The 15,827-nt window shown below is 30.0% G+C and overlaps 1 protein-coding gene across 2 annotated transcripts; it reads left to right on the top strand.

Annotated features, from left to right (window-relative positions):
• Positions 1 to 1,120: 1,120 nt before the first annotated feature.
• LOC105770914 (amino acid transporter AVT1C) lies at positions 1,121 to 9,219 on the top strand. 2 transcript variants are annotated; one of them, XM_012592281.2, is made up of 14 exons: positions 1,122 to 1,301; positions 1,797 to 1,871; positions 1,953 to 2,158; positions 3,166 to 3,488; positions 4,926 to 5,140; positions 5,309 to 5,332; positions 5,825 to 6,005; positions 6,422 to 6,641; positions 6,992 to 7,127; positions 7,614 to 7,633; positions 7,864 to 8,009; positions 8,224 to 8,267; positions 8,472 to 8,534; positions 8,906 to 9,219. In XM_012592281.2, the coding sequence occupies exons 3-14, from the start codon at positions 1,968 to 1,970 to the stop codon at positions 9,002 to 9,004; spliced, it is 1,662 nt and encodes a 553-aa protein (XP_012447735.1). In that variant the 5' UTR covers positions 1,122 to 1,301; positions 1,797 to 1,871; positions 1,953 to 1,967; the 3' UTR covers positions 9,005 to 9,219. The 2 variants fall into 2 exon arrangements, with proteins under 2 accessions (XP_052487436.1, XP_012447735.1); XM_052631476.1 differs by lacking the exon at positions 5,309 to 5,332 and having other exon boundaries at positions 1,121 to 1,301.
• Positions 9,220 to 15,827: the final 6,608 nt, after the last annotated feature.

The raw sequence follows: 15,827 nt of genomic DNA, 5'->3' as shown, positions 1-15,827 counted from the left end.
ATAATTTATAGCCAATAATTTCGAAACACTTAACTATTAATCAGAAGCAATGGATGAAGAAGATAATGCAAAATTATTTTATTTTAGATTATAATTAAATCTCAATTAAATTTAAAATTAATTCAGTTAAAATTAAAATTTTTAAACCCAAATTCAGTTCTCAACATTTATAATACAGATAAAGTATCCATGGGCCGTACTCAACTAAAATTTTAGGTTTGGGACTGATAAAAAAATGGGCTTAAGATTTTACTTAATGTTAAAACTCAGGCCTGACCTGACCCGTTCATATTAATTTTTTATTATTAATTTTTTTATTATTTTAGGCATTTGCATTAAATTACATATCTTAGTGTTATTTAAGTATACATAAAAATACTAAAATATTAAAATAAATATTTCCCAACAAATTAAAAATAAATATATATGTATACTTAAATAACACTAAGATATGTGTAATTTAACAAGCAAATGCCTCTAAAATAATAATAAAATTAATAATAAAATAAAAGTTATACAATAAACAAAATAGTGAAAAAGTAATAAGAAAATAGCAAAAAAAGAAAAACAGCAAAGAAAAGCAACAGTTTTTTTTTCATATTCAGGTCGAGCTAAGTCCAAAGCCAAAAAAGTATTACTCGAAACTTGACTCATTCGAAACTTAACTCATTTTTTAAATAAGCCTTTTTTAACCAAATTTATTTTCTTGAACCTATAAATTTACGTAAATCCTCTCACTTTTTAGATGGGAGTCGACTTGAAGTATGAATAGGTCTAAATATATAAAATATGATATGACTATATAAATTTAATTTGAATACAATTATACGTAAATATCTATATATATGTATAAACATATGAATGATTGGGTTTAGAAGGAATTGTCAGCTAGTTAGTGGCACCAAGTTCTAGCAGGAAAAATTATTGGACAGACATTTACAGCTTTGCATTTTTCTGTAAATAAATAATAAATTATTAAGGTTTCTATCTTCATGACTGCTCAATGCTCATGTAAATAATTAAACCTTAAATTTTAAGGAAAAACATTGACCAAAGAAAGAAAATTTAAAGGCAAAAAACAACAGGCTTTATATATTAGCCCCCCCAAACACAGGCTTTACAGACTATTATTTCTTTTCTATATATTTGAAAGCAAATCCCAGCACATCAACGTTTCTCTCTATTTCTACCGCTTTTCTTTCTGTTTCTAGCAGTCTTTCGGTGTTATTGCTTTTCTGCATTACAGATCTTCGGGTCAAAACAAATTCAGTTTAGTTTCTGTTTCAGATGTTCAGAAAAAGGTTTACTATTTCAGATTATATTCACTGGAATTTTATTCTTATAAAGAACATTGCAGTTGCAGTTTGTTGTTTGAATCTATAAATATAGGTTTTTGGTTGTTTAGAAAATGGTTTCCGTTTGGTGTTGCTGAGAAAATTCTAAGGAAAATTCTGGTTTCTGTTTTTTTGTTCTTTACATAGGGTTGGGCGTTTTTTTAAAAAGAATTTGATTTCTTTTTTCTGGTTTATGGTTTCTGTTTGGTTGCTGTGTGAATCTGAGGTGAAGGAAAAAAAGGATTGTCTTGAATATCAAAAGTTTTTTTTTTTTTTCATTTTAGCCGAATTTTCTTTCTTCTCCAATTTTATTCTTTTTTTTCTTTTCTCAGAAACCAAACAAATCAACAGTTCACAATCCATTTTTACTGCCATTTTCATTATTAGTTTTCTTCATTTAAATTTAAAAACACAAATCTTTACAAATTACATCTCATTTTGAGTCATTCAAAATTTTTGCAGGTGAAAGAAACGTTCCTAATCGATTAATTCACCAGGAAAAAAGAACAATTGAATACTTGCATAGTTGAATTTAAGGTAAACAAAATTGGATTATTCTCCTCTTATTTCATATACATTTGAATCCAATTTCTTCTGAAATTTCTCATATTTTTACAGTTGATTGGGAGTAAAATGAAAAACTCAGTGTCAGATCATAGTTTTTACATCGAGAGCGATGAAGAAGATGAAGAGAAGGTTTTTATCCCAGATGAAAATGGTGAAGAAGTTGATGGAAATGAATCTGATGATTCAGATTCTTCGGCCGAAAATCAACAGCAAAATAAACCCGGTTCGTACAACACTTCATGGCCTCAAAGTTACAGGTCATTTCTCCTCCTTTATGATATTTTTACTCGGTTTTTCTCTGTTTTGTTAAATGTAATTTGAGTAAAGTCTAGAAATGACTTATCCCCTAATTAAATGAAATAAAATAAAATTATAGTTTAATTTAAGATTTTCTAAAGTTAGTTAAATAAAAAAATACATTTTTGATCCATTTCAAATATTAGAAAATTTCAAAACTTCTTCCTTTAGTAATTAATTTTCCAATTTTGTAAATGAAAAAGAAATATTTAAATATATTATATTACTTAATGTATATTGGGCTGGATCATTATCCATACTATAAAGTCCACCAATACGAGTGACGTACTGCCCATTGTTAGTACGTATTGGTTAATTATGACGTGGCTTGTATACTGAAACCTTTAGAAATGAAAAGAATGCACTAAAATCATGGTTGAGATTAGATCAAAGGTGACTGGTGGCCCACAAATCCATTTGCAATTATTGAATTGTATGCCCTGTTGATGTGGTAACAGATATCCTTTATGAGCCTTAATATATCCTTTTTTTTTCTCGAATTATTAAGGTTGGTAATATAATTTTAGCTCAAATTCATGTTAATTTTTGTTTAATTTAATTTAATTTTTGTTTATATATTAAAAATATAATGATTTGAATCAGATTTTACTTATATTTAAGTTTTATTAATTAAATTTTAATATTTTATATTATAAGTTTTTATAATTTTTTAAAATTTTAATTATTGACATGATATTTATATATATATATGCCATATTAGTAAAATTACTATATGTTAACTGCAATATATTTAAAATCGGATGGCACATAATGTTGTTAGATTATGACACTTATGATGTGAACGAATAAAACATGTAACATATATTCACTTTTAATAATAATCGTTACTTTTTATGATTGGAAAAAAAGGTTACTTCTTATAGAATCCCTGTAGAGTTACTTCTTTGAGGCATTTCTTCAAACAACTAGTGTACAGTGCTGAAGGCTAGTGATAGTGGTTTTGCAGGCAATCCATTGATTTATATAGCAGCGTACCATCGCCGAGCATCGGGTTCCTAGGCACTCCAACACTTTCAAGACTAAGCAGTTCATATCTTTCATCGTCCTTAACCAGACGACATACTCCAGAAACGTTATCTTCTGCGACGAAGCCATTATTGCCAACCGTCGATGATCAAATAGAACCTCATAGGCGAAGCTCTCACGCCTTGCTACCTCCGATCCCGTCGAGGAGACAATCCGTAAGATTAGATGATAAAACATCATCCAAAGTCTCGCATGAAATTTCACTCCCTCGACATTGCACTAACGGTCAAGCTGTTCTAAATGGTTAGTTTTTTACTTTTTAAGTCTTTGCTCATTTCCCCCCAAGTTTTCTATTCATGATTTTAAAATGTTATATATATTTTTGAAAATTAAAATAAAACGATGAGCCAAAATTTCTTTAATCTGAAACTTCTTTTATTTATTTTGATTTAGAATAATATTCAAATAACTTCAACTTGAATTAAAAAAAAATCGAAGTATTATATATTAGTTGTAATTTCTTTTTTCCAAAATAAAATCCTACTAAAATGCCACTTGCCATCTCAGGATAGTCACAAGTTTAGATTTTTTTATGAAGAGGACCACAAAAACCAATCCTGTTAGGCTAATTCTGTGAACACATGATTTCAAGTCAAACAAAACTAAGGTGTCGCCTTTTGTCACCATCAATTGCTTCAAATCTGGCATTTTGTTTTTTGTTTGTGTGCATCAAGATTTATTTTATTTTTGGAGTTATATTATAAATTTAAACATGTTATATGATTTTGACCCTAGCTTAAAGTAAATAAACTTGAAGTAATTCCCAGTTTTCAAGCATAATTGAGTTTTTTTGAATATTATATATATTAGTTTCAAATAATATTTAAAAATTTTCAATTCTAATTTAGTGATCCTTTGGATGATGGTGTATTTATCCGCACTTAGTGTTAAAATAGTGGTGGTGGTGATACTAGATATTGTAGTGATACTGTAGCACCGCACTGAAGGTAAATACCCATCCAAAGGAGCCCTTAGTTTTGAGTGTAAAAGTACTATGGAGACTCTTGTATTAAGAGTCAGATTTTATTTTGTCTCTTTATTAAAATATTAGTAAATTAATTCCTATACATTAAATCAAAGAGTTAATTGGTCCTTTTTATTAAAAATTTTATCTATTTATACGGTTAAAAATTGAAGTGGCTAATGGAATAATCAAATAGTGACATGTGGCGTGCTATTTGTACCTCATATTGATGTTTAGGGATTAAATTTTAACATTAAAAATGGATAACAATTTTAACAAAAGAACTAATTTACTTTTTGACCTAACGTCTTGAAGTTAATTTTAACAAAATACAATCTAACTCTTAATATGAAGACCTTTATGATACTTTTAATGATTTTAAGCTAAAACACAAATAAGCAAACTTCAAGTTGTGTATAAGAATTAAAATTTTTTATTAAATAATTTTACCCAATCGAGTGAGCTAAAACAATATTGTTTTATCTTTAATCATGTTCAATTTTAAAAATCTAATTTTAACTTGACTTTGACTCAATTACACCCTAACCCCTACTAATATTATAACATGTACAAAACCCCATAAATTTATATGTTTAGACAACAAAATTGGTTTAAACTCAATGAAAATGTACATTAAGAAAATTCAATCCAAATAAAATAAAATAAAATAGCATTGCTTATTATTATTATTTTTTGTGGGGGGGGGTTAAATGCAGGGATTAATGTACTATGTGGAGTGGGGATCCTATCAACCCCATACGCAGCTAAAGAAGGAGGATGGTTAGGGCTTATAATATTATTCACATTTGCACTGCTTTCATTCTACACTGGGTTGCTCTTGCGCCAATGCCTTGATAGTCAACCTGGCCTTGAAACTTACCCTGATATTGGTCAAGCTGCTTTCGGTACTTATGGTAGAATCGCCCTCTCTGTAAGTCTTATCTCTTCCTTTGCTGTAACTCTCAAAATACATGCATAAAAGGAAAAAAAAATGTTGAAGTCTATTTCGTTGTTATTGGGTTTTTAAAGTAAACACTAGTTTACAAAAAAACTGAATGATCACTGATGTCAACTTTTTCTTTTTTTTTTTACGGTGCAGATAATTTTATACGTAGAGTTATATGTAAGTACCGCCGTCTTTTCTGGAAAAATCAAGATTGCTTGTATTTTTGTCGATTAATCCCATGGTTTTTTGGTAACACTGGGGACATTAGAAAATATAGACCAAGTTTCCGACAGGGGTCCCACATTTTGGCTTTTTGTTCCTGTTGCTTTAACTTCTTGCTCTAAATCACTTGTTCATCGTTATACCATTTATATTATTCGGATTTGGATGATAGTGTTGAATTTAGATATGTATTTAACATGAATCATATGATACATACGTTACACTTCTTTATCTGTTTTATAAAGTACTTGTATTTGAAATCTGTATTCAATATATGTTCTAACATAGAAATGGGGATATAACCCTATAATGACCCTTCAAATACATTGAAAAGCTTTCAAAAATATTTCAAAATACTCCTGTCGTACATAGCCATATTTGACACTCTCATTTAAGTCTGAGTAGCATAACGTCCTAAAGATTTTTTAAAACATATTTTATGTGCAGGCTTGCTGTGTTGAGTATATAATTTTAGAGGGTGATAACTTGGCATCTTTATTCCCAAATGCATACGTTAGTTTGGGTGGATTGGAGTTGAGCCCGCAACGTCTGTTTGCTTTGATGGCAACCCTTGCTGTGCTCCCCACTGTTTGGCTCAGAGACCTCAGTGTTCTTAGTTATATTTCTGGTAAGACACTGATTGATCCATAATGTTCACAAACTGAAAATTTGTAATTGAGTTCATTTATACTTTGCTCTGATATTTTTTTCCTTGAATTTCTTGAGTTTGATGCATATATGGTTTTGTTGGGGGTAGTCGCAGTAGTTAAACTTCTAAACTGAAACCGGGATTTATTTAACAATTACCTGAACCAAGACAATCGAATAAAAACGTAATTGAAACCGAATTGGACTCTAGGTCATTGGTTCTGGGTTTTTTTCTCCTCCAAGGAGCCTCTATTGTAGGAAAAACTTATAACAACTGAAAATACCCCGTAATGTATTTGACACACTCGTAGCCGAATAGCATAGTTCAATCTTTGGTTGAATAACATTTTGTGACATGGTTTGAGGTTGTCTAAGTGTATTCTATGTATTTTTCAGCTGGTGGAGTGGTGGCATCAATCTTGGCAGTACTTTGCTTATTTTGGGTTGGTTTGATTGACCAAGTTGGGTTCCATAACAAAGGGACAACCTTAAACATTGCTACTCTTCCTGTTGCTGTTGGACTTTATGGTTACTGCTATTCAGGACATGCTGTTTTTCCCAACATCTATACTTCAATGGCAAACCCTAATAAATTCCCTTCCGTCCTTATTGCCTGGTAAAATCAAGCTCCTTAATCAGTTCTCTTGTTTTTAACACGTATTGCAATGGGTATAACTCTAAATATGTGCAACGGGGAGATCGTCCACAGTCATGCAATGGCTTTTCTTTACCCTTTATACAAGCTTGGCCCAAGCCAACCTGTGGTCTGGAATTACTATTTAAAATTTGAAAAGTATATTTTTATAAATTCAATTTAAGAAATGTATATTATTAAATAACAATTCAATATCTGATACTCGTTTTTGACATATATTCCTGCATAGAGATGCATACTCGTACTCCCAAATTCAAGTAAAATAAGTATGCTAATCTTCATCGATCTTTGGTTTATTTATTCGGTTGCAGTTTTGCAATCTGTTCATTGTTGTACGCTGGAACTGCAGTTATGGGGTACACGATGTTTGGAGAAGCAACGGAATCACAGTTCACTCTTAATATGCCTAAAGATCTCATTGCTTCCAAGATTGCAGTGTGGACTACGGTATGTTCATCTTTATCAGATTTTCTTCACAATTTGTTCTTTATTTATATTGATTTGTAGACTTGCACCATCTCAAATTTCCATCGATGCTTAGAGAGTATTTAGAGAATCCCTTCTCTATACTTTTGCTTAAATTTGTATTGGATAAGGATATCAAACGAATACACTAAAAGAATTACATAATATCTTGCATAATCTAAAGGGATACCTAAAAGGTCTATAACACTTGCTTATATGTAAAAGTTATAAATACAAAAATTCCCACGATATAATATATGTATGGCTTGTATTTCTATATATCGAGTTTTATATATATTTTTATCGTAAGTGTGTATTTATATAAATTGACATTAATAATCAATGTTTTATAAATTTTATATATTCATACATTCATAATACTTTTAATTATTTTTCGGTTTCATGAACAAAATTACTTTTTCCATTGTATAATATTACTTACGGTTCATCATTTTTACCCTTTTGCAGGTAGTCAACCCATTTACCAAATATCCTTTTCTTACTATATCTATTTTAGTTGGATATAGATTCAGGGTGATTGTCGGATGTCGGTACTCTTAAACACGAATCTACTTATTATCTTTTTAAGGGTTCATGGGTAAATTTCCATCGAGATATTTTCTACTTTTAGTCAAAAGTTTCATGGTCTTTCTCTTTTAAGACAGTTATTTGTTATCAACTGCGGTTTCATAATGTTTTGCCTTAATTTAGACCAAACGTATGCATTAACAATGTCACCAGTGGCAATGAGTCTTGAAGAGTTGATTCCATCAACCCATCTTAAGTCTCATATCTATGCAATCATAATTAGAACATCGCTTGTGATCTCGACCTTGATTGTTGGTCTCACCATCCCCTTCTTTGGTAAGCCCCTCTTATTCATTGTTCATTCGTTTACCCAACATTTGAATAGCTGTTATAACAGAACATGATTTAAAAAAATATTAAAAGTTGAATCACTAGCTAATCTTTACTGAAACTGGCCATGACGTTATATTATATGCTTTAAAAAAGTATTTTTAGATTCTCCAATTAGTATTATGTATTCGTATTGAAAAGCTTTCTCACTTCTCTGCAGGATTGGTAATGTCATTGATCGGATCTTTGCTCACAATGCTTGTGGTAAGTTTACCTTCTGCCAGAGTCATGAACCTCTTCCATGTCCTTTACATGTTACTAGATTACGATATTTGAAATTTTTTTATTTATTTTTTTCTTAAAATATGTATCAAACACTCATATTCAAAATATATTAACAATCTCTAATAAGTCCAGTTGACAGAGAACAGAAGACTAACGAATTTTTGATGATTTCTTCCATGGCAGACCTTAATACTTCCGCCTGCTTGTTATTTAAGCATCTTGAGGGGTAAAGTAACTCGTATTCAGGTACGATCGTACATATATAAAAGCCTTGGAGATTTATGTACTTTCTTTTAAATTGATATTCGATAATTGAATTTCAATCTCTACCATATACATAACATTTTTACAGTTGCTTTGGCTATTTATATTCATTAGTATTGGTGGCCAACGGATATTTGGATATGTACATGAAAATATGATCTTTCAAATACATAAAAAAAATTAAACAAGTTATACGTACTTATACTTAATACATACTCGTGTTCAACACTCAAAATCGAATCGAACTAAATTCCTTTTACCTTCATCTGAAAATTATCTTTCTGCATTCTGTATTTTTGTAATGCAGCCTTTTGTAATAGTAAATTAATTTTTTTTTTTTTGTGTGTGTGTAGAGAACACTTTGTATTATGGTTATTACAGTGGGAGTAGTTTCATCAGCTTTTGGAACATACTCAGCACTCTCCAAGATTGTTGAGAATTTGAGAAGCTAAAAGTTCTTCTTTCCCTTTATAAATTTGTTTCCTTATTTAAATCAACTTGTTGAGCTTCGTTGTTTGTGTGCTTTGCTGGTTCTGCAATGTCCAAAATTTTGAGTTAATTCTTCAATTTTTATATCCCCTATTTGAAGTCTTGATTTGTTGTTTATCTTATGTGATTCAGACTCAGAAAAGACAATTATCAAAGAGAATGAATTTGTTCATTTCTATGTTTCTATCTCTTATTTCTATTTAGAGGTTTTCATTGATTAGACAAAAGCTTAGTAATACGGAATTTGATAATCATTTATATATTCAATTTTTGCCTTATATAATTTTAAAAATATACAATAAAATTATTCATATTTTGTATAAAATAAATGGATTGAGATTGATAAATGCTTCACCCATTCTTTTCAATGCTGCAGGCTAGTTTGTGAAAATTTTAGTAAGTTAATTTATTCAAATAATATTTGTTTAAGGAGTTGAATGGGTGGTTCACTTTTAAAGAATGAAGAGGCGTTGTAAGGTGATGTGGATGTGAAGGGAACAAACATATTTGATGAGGATAGATATACGTGTAATAATTGTCCCCATAGATGAAAAATAGTAGCAAATTGAAAATTATTCTCATCTCTTTAAGGTAAAGTGAATCATGAATATGTCGATGGTCATGACAATAATAAATGGACACTAATAATTAATTGAAAAGAAATTAAGCCTAACTTTTGACTTTGCAATATTTCAAGATAAAGGAATATGTATATCTTTCAAGGTGAGAGGCATTGCTAATTATTCGAGTAATATTTATCCCATTAAAATATGTCCAACAAGATATATTCTTGCAAAGCTTAGAGAAAATTGTCCATCATTTTTATTAATGTATTATTATACTTTCATTAAAACATTCCTAAAAATATTAAAAGACACTTACCCATGAAATATGAGTATGATGTTTATCTTTATAAATATCAATAATATTTAAATTATTTATAATCTTTTGAATATATTTGTCACACCTCAAAATAGCAATTTAAAAAGGCGAGTGACATATGCATGTTAATTGTTTTGGCGCACTATAGTAACATAATCTGCCCGTTAACTGTTAGAGTATTGCCATATACTAGAGTTAAAAGTATCCACCTGTTGGCGGTATCTAAGGATTTAATTATAGTGTATCTTCAAGTAAAGAAAGAAGACACCTAAGGAAGAGTATGCCCCAGAGTTTCGGCTAAGCACGAGGAACCTACCAAGTGTATGAGAAAATTGAAGGAGACTTAATTGTTTTTAAGACCACACCATACGCGAGTCACAACCAAAGTATAGTACACTCGGTTTGCACGAGCATTGTTCAAGTTGGTTCTTGTAACGGGATTATTTGGGAGTCAATTGGATTAATTTGACCATTCCCATGACTGGTCAAACAGTAATGTCGATCTTCGCTGGATTTTCTTTTATTTTTCCCTCAGATTTTTGTAGGAAAATCAAGGGACAATTTCAGTAAACATCGTCACTTTTCAAAATCCACTAAAGTTGAACAAGAGTATATATATTGAAGGGCGCATTCTCGATGGTTTTTCTTCTGCTCGGCATTCTGGTCCTTTTTAGCCTAAATGTTATTTTCTTATTGTTAAGCTAGAGCTAAGATTTTGTTTAATCTGTGGATGGTTCAACATTCTGGTAAGTATTATAGCTCTGCATTTACTATTGTTAAAGAGTAGGCATGGTAAAAGACGTAAAAACAATAGGGTGTGAGTTAACCGACCTCCGACCAAACTAACTTCAATCACCGATTGATTAATCGAATTAGATCGATTCGGTCAACTAATTCTGTTTTAACCAAAGTTTGAACACTCATAAATTTAACTACTAATTACGAATGCGTAAAAATAAGATAATTACGAAAATATATTAAATTATTTTTATATAATATATTATTAAATCAGTCGGTATATATAATCATAAGATTATAGTATAAGTTATATTTATAATTTTTGAATTATTTCTCAAAATTTTATTGATTTTCCAAACATTTATAATTATATATATGATATTATTTATAACATATACAAAATATTTTTAATACAATTATCGAAAATACATTTAGGAACAAAATATATTTAGAGTAAGACAATATAATAACATGATTAATTATAGAGAACTTAGATTTGGAATGAAAATATTATATATTTGAAATCTTAGAGAATAATAAAATTTATAATGTTAGAAAATATTGTAAACTATTTTACAAGTTTGGTAATTAAAAATTTGCAAGCTGATTTTTCAATTTACGTAAAATAATTTTTTTCTGACTTTCAATTTCGATTTTGAAATTTTATTTAAGTTGATTCTGCTTCCATTGCAAACCTGTTAATCAAAATATAATTAATATATAGTTTATTAGTTAAAAAACATATTAAAATGTAATTATTAAAATGTCAAAATTAAAATAAATAAATGATATTACAAAAGTGCTTTAAAAAATTATTAAAAACGAAATTAAAAATAATTAAAACTAGGGTAAATTATACTAAGAGTCACACAATTTTAAAGTAATTGAAAAAATAATCACTTAAATTTCAATTCAGTCATTTAACTTTCGTAAAATAACAAATCAGTTAATCATTAACATTTTTCATCACAGACTTAACGAAACAACTGAAATGGCTAGTTAACTAATTGATGTGGCCAATTAACTTGCCACGTTGGACAAGTAGTCAAAGGGTAAAAAAGAACAGAAAAGATTGGTTTAGGGTAAAAAGAGAAAGGATGATTGGGTTTTACTTTTTTCCTTCTCTGTGTCTTTCTTCTTTTTCTTCTCATCGTTCTGTTCATCTTCTTCTCCCTCAACCTCTTTCTCCTTATGCTTCTTTTCTTTATTCTTCTCTTATTTCTCTTCATATTCTTTTACCACCTCTTTACCATCTCTTTATCCTCGAGTTTTCCTTCTTTCTTCATCTCCGCCTCCTTGTCTTTTTTCACTTTTTTCTTTGTGTTTTCATCATTTCTCTTTCTTTTTCTCCTCTTTATTCTTCATTTCTCCAATCTCACTATCCTCTGTTTTTCCTTATCCTTCTCTTTATGTTTCTCCCCCTTATCCTCCTTATGCTTTAGCTTTTCCTTTTCCATTGATTTGGTCTTCAATTTAAGTTTGACCTTAGCCTTCTTTTCCTCTCATGGTTTGGCTCCATATCCTTCACTCACTTTGAAATGCAGTTCATCTTTTTTCACCTTTTTTTCCACCGTTGACAATTGATTCAAATGTACCTTGCAACTTAAAATCCTTTGCCACAAATTGAAACTTGAATGTAAGTCCTTCATGATTTTTCAACAAATTCCCTAAAAGAATGTCAGATGTTTCAGCAAATTGCAACACAAGCTTACCATACCCTTACCATTTTCTTACTAATTATATCTATTTTGCAACACCCCCAACCAACCTGGCCTAAAGTTATGGTCGGATTGTGAAGGTTACCATGCTTAAATAGAAGTTACAATAAAAAATGGTGGATTTGAAAAAAAAAACTAGTAAAACATTTGAAAACAAATATAGGCATTCTAACTGTTCAGAAACTTCAAAGCTTAATAGTGTTTCAAAACTTAGAGCATGTTTGGTTGGGTGTATTGGCATAGCCAATACACCCCTAATCGGTGAGCCCCACTTAATACCCCTTTAATCCATTGTTTGGTTCAGTGTATTGTTATTACAGGTCTAATCCATTACAGACCTAATCCCCAAAATCCACCGATTTCTATTCCGGATGAAAAGCTCTGTTTTGCTGCGTATTAAGTTCTCCCCATTTCTTCTACCCTGTTTTACCCTCCTAATTGCTTCTTCTGATTTTTCTGATTCCATAAATTTTTCCTTCCTTTCGGCCGCCACAACTACTTTTTCTTCATCACTCATTAGCAGACTGCTTCTTCTTCTTCATCCGCTCGACCCTGTTGCTGTTTCATGGTGGTAACCGCATGATTCTCAACTTATTGGCTCTCCAACAATGGGAACAAAGACTCCAAACTTCGCCACTTTACCGGAAATGATATTCGGTGAAAGTTATTTGGTTCTCTTAAAGACGTCGCAAGCGGCAACGATATTCGTTTCAATGCATTAGATGCTTTTTCCGGTTGGAAGCATGAAGGTTTGCCTCCTGTTGAAGTTCCTTCTGCTGCTCAATGGAAATTCAGAAGGTAAAAAGAAATGTCGATTATTTTATTTAACGTTTTTGGTGATTTAAATTCAGTTTTACGATCATTTAGTTTGATTTTATTTTACTTTTGAATATTAAACTAAAAGTGAAGCAAAATTGATTGTTTGGATGTTTCAGTAAACCGTTCCGGCAGATGATATTGGACTATGACTGTGGAAGTGACATGGTTGAGCTTGATTCAAACAAGGTATATTTTCTTTTAAAGGAGTTGCTAGAATTAGGCTTTTGTTCTATGTCATGCATTAGCAATTTTGTTTGAGAATTTAGAGACTAGGAAATTTTGCAAAGGTTTATTTTGTGTCCGGGATATTTAGGATAGTGATTGATGATGATTTTGTTGTCATTTTAAATTGCAATCGAACCCAAGGGAAGAAATTTGGAGGGAGCTCGGGCCTCCATTGGGAGGATTGCACATCATGACTTGATGTCGCTGCGCTCACATGAAAAGAACCAATTCTTTTACGTGATGAGGTCGGCGTCTTAAACTATAAACATGGTGCGAAAGGCGATACATTGTATTTTGTATACTTTTCTTAACATTCTTAAGTTTGCATTTAGGGAAGTATTCATGTTTGTTACGCAGTAGTTTTGTATGAAGATGAATTGGTGATAATTAGGTGTCACTTCTAAGCGTGAAAGTGGTAACTTAGACAAGTTTTGGTTTTTTCAATGGGTATAATCTTGGAAAGGTTAGAATGGAAGGCGGTGATTGCATTATTTTCTTTTGTCTAAAGAGTCATGCCAAGTTCTTGGTTTCTTTTACAATTTTGGGTAAGTGGGTGACTACAAAATGCTTTTGATTATGCAAATCTATGTGGTTGACATTTTCTTAACCATCTCTTCATTTTTTCACTCTGTATCCTGAAAGAAATGCTAATTTCAGGTTCACCTGGTTGTTTGAAAAACTCTTAATACATAAGCCACTGCACTCTTTTTCTCTCCTGAATTGATTGAATCAATCTTTATCTACTATAAGTATATAATCATTCACTTCCTCTCCGGTTTTTTTGTGTTTGTCTATGCCACACTAGCATGTTCACTTTTATATGTGTTTACTTGGGAATATTATCTGTCATACTTGTTAATTTCCTTGTAAGTTAAAGTGACAAATCTTATTTCCTTGTTACTGCAACTTTAAAATGTACCATTTCAAGTAGCTACTCTCCCCTTCTCCTTTTGGTGTGATTAGGGGTCAGAAAGATTGTTTTTTTCTTATAACTTAGGCTTTTATGTTGATGTAAGACTAGGTGGTTGGTATTTTCTGTGCATTGTCTTTTAGAATTATATAACTTTGATCTCTAGTGGTCTCAATGTCAAGGTTGTGACCAATGCAAGACAAAATTTATCTAACATTATAGATGTGCTTTTCGATGTGAGGTTTAATGAATTGTAGTATAAGTAAGCCAAAACCTAGAGTTTAAGCTTTGACTTTAGAAATTTGCTACTATCGGGGAATGAAGACAACAAAGAGTGTAGAGGAATAAATGGCGATTCCTTCACTGAAAACGAGGAACAAGTAAGCTTTTAATTTTTCTTTGAATGCTTGCTTTATATTGTAGTTGAACTAAGATCTTGAGGCGATCTTGCAACTTGTCAACAAATATGCCTTCGGTTTTGGTGCTTTAGAGGAAACATGTGCTCTTAGCAATTTAGCCTTCTGGAGAGGTAAATTACTTTTGATTCATTGTGATTTTTAGCAACCTTACCTCATGGCCTTCTTTTTCCGATTTATCAATGCATTATATAAATCCGAATTGGCGAGATTGCTTTTCCCTTAACTTGTGGAATGGACACATGAAGTTGGAGGTTATTTTCAATGGCAACTTTGGACGATATTCGTTTTCTGCTAGATTGGTGAGCTATTTTGTTTGAAGTGAAGAATTGGTTTCATGGAAGGCCAATTGGAGTTGAGAGCGAGGTGAAAGAGATATTGTATCGGCTTGAATTTCTTCTATTGAATGCTTGCTTTATATTTTAGTTGAAGTGAGATATTGAGGCGATACTTCCATTTAATTGAATTGTTGTAAATTCAATCGAGTTGTTGATGATAATTCGATATGGTTATGTTTTTATTTTATTTTTAGAGTTCAATTCTTACTCACTTATTAAATTTTATTAGTTATAATTATTTTAAATTTTATTAAATCATATATTTTAATTAAAATATATTTAATATTAATTATTTCAAATTATCTTTTATAGTATAATATATTATGATTTGAGTAAATTCATTTAAGAATATTAATTATTAAGAATTTTATTAAATTATATATTTTAATTAAAATATATTTAATAATAATTATGTTAAATTATCTTTTATAGTATCATATATTATGATTTGAGTAAATTCATATAAGAATATTAATTATTAAGAATTTTATTAAATTATATATTTTAATTATAATATATTTAATAATAATTATGTTAATTTATATTTTATAGTATCATATATTATGATTTGAGTAAATTCATATAAGAATATTAATTATTAAGAATTTTATTAAATTATATATTTTAATTAAAATATATTTAATAATAATTATGTTTAAATATGATTAAATTATTTATTATTGATAATAATAATCTTATTAAAATTTAAATAACAATAACAATAATCATTTACCAAAACA

This window comes from Gossypium raimondii, chromosome 5 (genome assembly GCF_025698545.1).
Source record: "Gossypium raimondii isolate GPD5lz chromosome 5, ASM2569854v1, whole genome shotgun sequence".
Classification (NCBI taxonomy): domain Eukaryota; kingdom Viridiplantae; phylum Streptophyta; class Magnoliopsida; order Malvales; family Malvaceae; genus Gossypium; species Gossypium raimondii.
Note: the sequence above shows the minus strand (reverse complement) of the source record. Positions and strands in the feature narration are given on the sequence as shown.

What these genes read in the sequence shown, in the direction of transcription:
- LOC105770914 (XM_012592281.2), top strand. Translation starts at nt 1,968, where the DNA reads ATGAAAAACTCAGTGTCAGATCATAGTTTTTACATCGAGAGCGATGAA. An exon ending in TCATGGCCTCAAAGTTACAG is followed by an intron (nt 2,159 to 3,165) that starts GTCATTTCTCCT and finishes GTGGTTTTGCAG; the next exon opens with GCAATCCATTGATTTATATA. An exon ending in GTAAAGTAACTCGTATTCAG is followed by an intron (nt 8,535 to 8,905) that starts GTACGATCGTAC and finishes GTGTGTGTGTAG; the next exon opens with AGAACACTTTGTATTATGGT.